The 8,003-nt window shown below is 44.4% G+C and overlaps 2 protein-coding genes across 6 annotated transcripts in view; both read left to right on the top strand.

The window, feature by feature from the left end:
- tbc1d9b (TBC1 domain family member 9b) overlaps window positions 1-4,213 on the top strand; it is a 23,949-nt gene extending 19,736 nt beyond the window's left edge. Inside the window, exons 15-23 of one of the 3 annotated variants that reach the window (XM_005719392.1) lie at window positions 71-169; window positions 264-332; window positions 833-1,073; window positions 1,277-1,342; window positions 1,671-1,739; window positions 2,026-2,076; window positions 2,377-2,415; window positions 2,510-2,601; window positions 2,902-4,213. In XM_005719392.1, coding sequence (XP_005719449.1) covers window positions 71-169; window positions 264-332; window positions 833-1,073; window positions 1,277-1,342; window positions 1,671-1,739; window positions 2,026-2,076; window positions 2,377-2,415; window positions 2,510-2,601; window positions 2,902-3,525 — 1,350 coding nt within the window. In that variant the 3' untranslated portion in view covers window positions 3,526-4,213. Of the gene's footprint in view, window positions 1-70; window positions 170-263; window positions 333-832; window positions 1,074-1,276; window positions 1,343-1,670; window positions 1,740-2,022; window positions 2,077-2,376; window positions 2,416-2,509; window positions 2,602-2,901 lie in introns of all 3 variants that reach the window. The other 2 variants (XM_005719391.1, XM_005719393.1) reach the window with 2 other exon arrangements.
- A 1,002-nt stretch (window positions 4,214-5,215) lies between these two features.
- Window positions 5,216-8,003, top strand: part of mrnip (MRN complex interacting protein) — a 7,550-nt gene continuing 4,762 nt past the window's right edge. Inside the window, exons 1-2 of one of the 3 annotated variants that reach the window (XM_005719925.2) lie at window positions 5,219-5,441; window positions 7,793-7,852. In XM_005719925.2, the coding sequence (XP_005719982.1) occupies window positions 5,382-5,441; window positions 7,793-7,852 (120 nt within the window). In that variant the 5' untranslated portion in view covers window positions 5,219-5,381. Of the gene's footprint in view, window positions 5,483-7,792; window positions 7,853-8,003 lie in introns of all 3 variants that reach the window. The other 2 variants (XM_013911472.1, XM_013911496.1) reach the window with 2 other exon arrangements.

Below are 8,003 nucleotides of genomic sequence, written 5' to 3'. Positions count from 1 at the left end.
CAGGAAGGATGTTTGTGATGAAAGGCGTCCTCTTCTCTGAGGTAACTGCAGCTTCTTCTTCTCTGTGCAGAAGTTTGGCAGTCTGCGCTCTGATGTCATTGAGCAGATGAGGTTCAAGCAGAGGTTAAAGGTCATCCAGTCCCTGGAGGACACTGCCAAGAGAAGTGTGGTGGGTGTTTTCACGAGCTTATACAGCGCGTTAATGAAGACATTGAGCTCACAGGTGTGTGTGTGTGTGTGTGCGTGTGTGCGTGTGCGTGCAGGTGAGAGCGATGATGACTGAGTCAGCCTTCAGTATTGAAGAGCTGGAGGAGCTCTACTGTCTGTTCAAGGTGAGTTCATGTTTGTTACACGGTTCCTGTGCTGACCTGATGTTCAGGTGTGATCCAGAGCTGCTCAGCCTTTTACACTCTAGTCTTTCTGCTCCTGGGTGCTCTGAGTTTGCTCTGTGAGACAGCAAGCCTTCTCGGAGGGTCTTCCTCACTTGGCTGTATGCTGTGATGAAGGAAAGCACCCCTTCCCACGGCCTTTTGATGTTCTTGTTTCTGCTTCTGGACCAAAGTGTTGATGTGTCCTTTCCCGGTGTTCTCGTTGTTCCTGTCTAACAGTAGCTTCCATCACGTCTGATTATTTATGAAGAAATGTAGGTGTAACCCGCGCCTGTTTATCAGACAGGAAGTGACCTTGTTTTTGTGTGACCCTGCAAGAGTCAGAACTTCATTTTTTCCTTTTTCAAATCTGTTCTGTGACGTAAACATTGCTCTACCTATATGTTCAAGCATGTTACTGCCTCTAACCCCGCCTCCTTTTTTTGTCCATTCTGCCGATCCAGTCCAAACACATGACCAGCTGTTACTGGGGTTCCAGCAGCTCTGCCGCTGAGCGTCACGATCCCAGCCTGCCGTACTTGGAGCAGTACCGCATCGACCCGCTTCAGTTCCGTCAGCTCTTCGTCTCGCTCGCTCCCTGGGTCTGCGGAGGGCACAACCCAACCCTGTCGGCCCGCCTCTTCAGGCTGCTGGACCAGAACCAGGATGGGCTAGTCAACTTTAAAGAGTTCATCACCGGACTGAGTGAGCCCAGATTACAGCCTCAGATTACATATTACATATGCAGATCATAGATTAGTGATCCAAACGACAGATTACAGATCTAGATTAGCACTTCAGAAAATAGATTACAGATCGACAATCCAAAGTAGATATTATATATTACAGGTCAAGATTAGAGCTTCAGGTTGCAGAGCTCCACAGGTCTTAGTGTGTATGTTTTGCAGGTGGGATGTATCACGGGGACATGACGGAAAAACTGAAGCTACTGTACAAGCTCCACCTACCTCCAGGTAACACAGCTCACCTGTACAGGTGAGTGTAACCCTGAATCATGAGATCAGCTCTTCCTTATTCTGCACTGATCTGGTTTTGGTCCTGATGAATTCTGTAACCCGCTGGCCGTGACGTCAGAGGTTCCAGCCTTTACACTGTCAGATTTTTGGAGCCAAACCCAGCGTGGTGGACCAGGTGTGAATGGGGTCGAAGTCGGGTTTTGGGTCTCTGTGGGGTCTCCTGGTTTTGAAGGGTGGTAAATTGAGAGCTGGTGAGAACTGAATGGATCAAAGACTGAACCACAGGTGGAGAACCTGCGACTCACCTGCTGCTTGTTTGTTTTAGCTCTGTGTCCAGAGGAGGCGGAGTCTGCTCTAGAGGCCACGCAGTTCTTCACCGAGGAGGAACCTCGAGGTACACACACACACACACACACACACACACACACACACACACACACACACACACACACACACACACACACACACATCTGTTGTCACTTCCTGTTAAAATGGAGTTCTTCCTCCCTGCTGTTCAGAGAGGATCCTGTGGTTGTCGGTAATCGTTGAGTCTGCATGAAGCTTAACTCAAACTGATCAATCTGCATGAACAAACCTTGGATTAACACACCTGAATATTTCACTCTGCTTCTCCTTCCTCTTTTCCTTCTTCCTCTTCCTGTGATGTTTCCTTCCAGAAGCTTCCTACTTCTCTGATCAGAATGCATTGCGGCAGCAGGAAGTGACACCAGGTTTGTGTCTGTTTGGTTTGAGGGTTAGGGATGTTACTCTGCTGCCAAGTTATTCTAATGTTTTTCTCGTGTTTTTGTGATGATGATCATAACATTAGCAGATATTTTGAAAATTTCTGGCTAAGCTATCAGGTGAATTCCTCAGCGTTAGCTAAACTTAGAAGACCGTCAGCTCAGGATTGAATTTAACCTGGAAAATGAGGTCATGGTGACCTCATCCATCTTTAGACCGTCTGTTCCATTCTCACATTTAACCCCAAAGTTTGATAATGAGGATGATGATGATCTCTATCTGAACAGGTGAGGAGCCAAAAGATGGAGACAGTGAGGAGAAAAAAGGTAACTTGACCTCCCTGACTCGAGTCTTTAAGGAGGAGGAATCACTCTGAGGCTTGCCCCAATCGTTTGACCCCTGACCTTTGGTCTGTTTTAGAGGTGAAGGACTACAGGTACTACCTGAGGATGTGGGCCAAGGAGAAGGAGACCAAGAGAGAGACCATCAAAGACCTGCCGAGGATGAACCAGGTGAGAATGTGAGGTGTTACACCGTTTTTTTACAGACACAAGTGTGACACCCAGGTAGCAAGGATGGTTCAAACCAGGTATCTAAGGGGGTGTTAAAGGCAGCGTGCACCTGGACAGGTCACCACAGAGAGACTGATTAATTTTAATAAAATTAAGTAATTAGTGTTTTTTTTTCTTAGTCCTGGTGGGGAGAGGAAGCCACAAACAAGCATACAAGTAAAATATCCTGTACAGCTGTGTGTCTGTTATTGTATATATTTATATATATATGTGTGTGTGTGTGTATGTCTGTGCGTGCAGGAGCAGTTCATTGAGTTGTGTAAAACTCTGTACAACATGTTCAGCGAGGAGGCTCTTGAGCAGCAGCTCTATCACGCCATCGCCACGGTTGCCAGTTTGCTGCTGCGCATCGGTGAAGTGGGCAAGAAGTTCAACAACGGCACCAAGAAGCGCGAGACCACGTCACAGACCTCGCTCTCTGCTCAGACGTTGCCACACAGCCCTCAGGGGGAGGAGGAGGGGCCTGGTCACGGGGCGTCTGGTGAGTCCGAAGTGTGCCGAGCTCTGGCTGACGCCCAGCTGGAGGTGGTGGCGCCTCAGATGTCCGACGAGGAAACAAAAGATGATGCGTCAGTGTCTTCATATTCGGTGGTGAGTGCCGGCTCGCTGCAATGCGAGGATATCGCTGAGGACACGGTGCTGATCAGGGGCGGCGAGCAGAGGCAGGGTAGCGTGTTGGATACGGATTGGTCGATCACCTTTGAGCAGGTGTTGGCTTCGATGCTGACAGAGCCGCCGCTTGTCGACTACTTTGAAAGGAAGAGGGACATCCAGGCCAAAATGGCCGCCTGCAAGGCTCAGCGGGCAGTGGAGCGCCAGATAAGCTCCGCCTCCGACCATGAACTCACGCGGCATTCTACCTGAGCACCTCCCTCACCTGTCCATGTGCACCATACAGGTAACCGATGTAATCAGCTAAGTGGATCATGGGACTGGAGCCTCTCTGATGATGTTACAGTGACTCTGATTGGCTGGCGGGTCCTGCAGACTAAACTTCCTGTTTCAGTGTTTCAGATCTTATCGATTAGAGACAATCTGATCAATCAATAAGCGCATTGATCTGTTAAAGGTCTACATTTCCTTTAGATGTTTCACAATAAAAGCCCTTATATTGTGACTGAGGTGTTTTACTGTGAAGGAGCTGGAGGAAGTGTTCCACAACGCTGTATAGATCCATCTTTTGAATTATTCATTGATCAGCTCCTGTGTCTCTGCAGGACCAATCAGTGAACAGGAAACAGAAACCGATAAATGGATGGCGAGTTCCCCTGTAGAAGACTCAAACACATGTGAGTCGCATCAGACTTTTATTGTGAAATAAAGATTTATGATCAGTACTAATGGTTTATAATCAATAACGATGAAGACGCCATATTTCACCAGGTGTGTTTACACCTGGACTCTTACTTTGAAGCCTTGTTTGTTCTCCCCACTGCCTGTGTGATGACATCACTCTGTTTGTGATGATGTCATCGTGTTTTTATGTGTTTGACCTGATTTTAAACTCACTGTGTTGATCTGTTGTTCTAATAAATACTGGAGGAAGTTCTTACGCTGCTGTGTCATCTTTGAGAAATATGTCATCATTTAAAGGGTCGGTGCAACATATGACAGGCTCAAAGGTCAGAGGTCGTCTCGTGCTTGCTTCATCGTCTTACTTCAGGTTTATAAGATTTTTATTAATGACACAGTTACACTTTCAGAAAAGACGTTTAAAGTAGATTCGTTTTGATAAACTGGTGAGCAGGTGTTTGTAGGTTCATGTGACCTCTGACCTCAGCACTGATGCAGGAAGTGACACACTTTTTCAGAGCGTGGGAAAATCGTTACCTGCAGTTCTGGTGATAATCCACTGAGCCAAACTTCACCTGATAAAGTAAAACGAGATGTCAGACTCACCTGTGCACCAGGTAAGGTCACATGCTGATATTTTGTTCTACTAGACTCATCCTGGAGCGTGCTTGGATGGATTCGACTCTCAGTCGAAGGCATGCGATATTGCTGCTAGTGTCACTCTAAAACAGGGTTTTTCCCAAGTCAAGGATCCTAAACTTTTTTTCATTTATTTTTGTTTTCTTAATCCTGATTCTGATTTCTGGTTTGGTGTTCTTATTCCAATTCCCTTAATTAGTCATTTTGTGTTCTGTATTCCTCTACAGAGGCTGAGCCTGTCGGTGGTTTCTTCCTGTTAAAAAGACGTTTTTTCGCATGATCAGTATTAATGTAGGGTCTTACAGTATAAAGGACTTTGAGGTGACTGCTGTTGTGATTTGATGATGTATAAATTAAACTGAGCTGAATTTAAAGGGTCCACTATAAAACCTGTGTATATTATTGAGATTTTTCCTAGACTCTACATTAAGTCTCCACCAGGGATCAATAAAGTATTCTGAAGTCCTCAAACTAAGAAGGCTGCTTTTGGGGACGGCATAGTCATGTGTCCCAGTTGAATGAATTGTTTTCAAATGTGAGGCGCAGACGACATTAGCAAGCAGCATATTCTGCTAATACTAATTAGAAGACCACATACGCCTGACATGTGACTGGGAGCTGAGCCCCTCGAGTCGCCCCCGAAACACGTCATCCTCCGGCCTGCAGGGGGCACGCTTACTGTGGCCGTTACTGCTGTCACGCAAGCTGTGACGTGGAACCCGGGTTGAAACAGACCCGCGAAAACTGAACAGTCCGGACGGACACCGGAAGAACGGGACCGTGGGGCCATGGGTCAGGAGTTTCACATCGTCAGGTGTTTCCGCTGTCAGAGCTTCCAGGTGCAACAGGTGAGAGCGGACAGCGTGAGGCTAACAGGGTTAGCATGCAGGTGCTTTTCTCAGGCTGGAGAATCAGTGTATTTATTAGTAATGGAGCCGTTCTCAGATGGCTCACACTGACGTCACAGTGAACGCGTGCTGTTTATAACATGAAGTCATCATCAGTGATGGTGGACAAAACATTAGGCACCCGTATCCACGCTCACCTGTGTGACGCCAGAAAATCAAAGTCACCTGAGGTGCTCCTGTGGCGCTGACACGTGACGATATCCCAGGAGTTTTTTTAATTTATTTTTTTATTGTCAAACAAAATATTAATTAAAGCTCTTAATTTACATGTCAACAAAAAGTTACATACAGGTATAAGTGGTTAAGGACAAAGCAGTCGTCGAACAAAGAACATTTAAAGAACATTATAGGCCAGAAACAGCATAAAGCAGCCTCTAAAAATTTTTTTTAAAAAAAGGATCTCCATCCATCCATCCATTCGCTTCCGCTTATCCTTTTTCAGGGTCGCGGGGGGCGCTGGAGCCTATCCCAGCTGTCATAGGGCGAAAGGCGGGGTACACCCTGGACAGGTCGCCAGTCTGTCGCAGGGCCAACACATAGGGACAGACAACCATTCACACTCACATTCACTCGCACATTCACACCTAGTGGCAATTTGGATTATCCAATTAACCTATCCCCACAAGCTGCATGTCTTTGGACGGTGGGAGGAAGCCGGAGTACCCGGAGAGAACCCACGCAAACACGGGGAGAACATGCAAACTCCACACAGAAAGACCCCGGCCTGATGGTGGAATTGAACTCAGGACCTTCTTGCTGTGAGGCAACAGTGCTAACCACCGTGCCACCGGATCTGTAACTCGAAATTTCGAAGTCAAAATTTCAAGGAAATCAGTCGAAATTTCGAGTTAATATCCTTTTTTTTCTTCTTTTTAGTGGTGGAAACGGGCTTCCATAGGTAAGGTGACCTGTCATATAAAAGTAAAAAACAAAGGTACGCACATACAATCTAGCTACATCAATTAAAAAGCTGAATCAAAAATTCAAGTAAGGTGTGAGCTTTATTTAGGTTACACTTGTCTAATGAAGCCTTCCACAGCAGGATTTCATATTTAAAGCCAGCAAAAATCGGAGTAATTTCATTTGTGAATGAAAAAAATTTGCGACTGTAAATAAGTTGTTAATCCCAAATTCTATTTTTTTTTTTTTGTTCGTAGGTCAAATAATAATAATTACTTGAAAAGTTAGAGACGTGCAGTCAATATTTTTAGAGGTTAACCAGTACTGAAAACCATCCCAAAAAGATCTGGAACTTTCACATGACTAAAAATGATGCTCTGTAGTCTCAATATCAGTATTGCAGAAAGTGCGTGTTTGTATCTATATTGAATTTCTTCTGAAGATAGTCGTTGGAGGGATATATGGAATTTAAAATTTTAAAATGATTTTCTGTTGCTTTAGGTGGAATTGGAAAGATAGTCAAAAACTTTGAATTATAATCTCTAAATATTTTTTTTAGTTGAGAAGGGAAAAGTTGTTTGGTGAGAATTGTCTTTAAAAAATTGTTATTGCGTGCCTTTCCTTTAAATTGGCGATCATTGATTATTAAGGACACAAATTATAGAGGAAGAATAGGTTAAACTGGCCAGCCATCTAAGTCATTGCAGGGGGAATGGCTTTCACAACTTTAATGAATTTACTTTGAGTACATGATATGGCACATTTATCTATGAATTTGTTATATGTTAACATCCATTGAACCATCAATTGCTTCAAAATCAATCGCATTCAAACCTCCTTCTTCAAATGACTTCACTATATCATTCTTCCTAATATAATGTTGCTTGTTTCTCCAAATGTAATTGAAATTAATTTGATTTATATTATTGATTAGGACCCGGCACAAGTAGACCGCGAAGGCCGGGTCCTCCGAAGGATGCAGTCTACATTTTGGGACACAGCTAGTGAGTGAATACTGTGAAAACCATTAGCGGGTGAATCAACACTGTGTTGTCACTTGCACAAAGCACGCGAAGATTACACTATGAAATAAGTTATCTAGAAGTTTGAATTAAATTGGAGATGCAGATAAGCTACACAAAACCACCACTGTGTGTTAGAACAGGAACAGGAAGTGATACTCTACTCTAGAGAGAGCGAACACCAAGTGACAGCGCCACCCTTACAGTGTAAACACTCCAACACTTTACATAGGTACATAGGCTAGGGCACTGATATTAACAGCTGATCGTTTATCAATAATGCTACGGATCACAATAACAATCACGGATAAAAATCAGAAGATCAATATGAGGTCCATTTATTTCTTTGCCCTATGTTTTGTCTGACAGGTGAAGAAGGCGAGAAAGTGGAGCTGTAAACTGTGTGGAGAGAAACAGTCATTGCTGAAGGTCAGAATCTATCAGTCGCTTTATCAATAACAATATCATCGATTCATGCTTTTATTTTTTAAGATAAGATAAGATAAGATAACCTTTATTAGTCCCACACGTGGGAAATTTGTTTTGTCACAGCAGGAAGTGGACAGTGCAAAAGTTATGA

This window comes from Pundamilia nyererei, unplaced genomic scaffold, assembly GCF_000239375.1.
Source record: "Pundamilia nyererei isolate P.nyererei 1_Seehausen unplaced genomic scaffold, PunNye1.0 scaffold00001, whole genome shotgun sequence".
Taxonomy (NCBI): Eukaryota; Metazoa; Chordata; class Actinopteri; order Cichliformes; family Cichlidae; genus Pundamilia; species Pundamilia nyererei.
The sequence above is the reverse complement of the archived record's forward strand: the minus strand, read 5'-3'. Positions and strand labels throughout refer to the sequence as shown.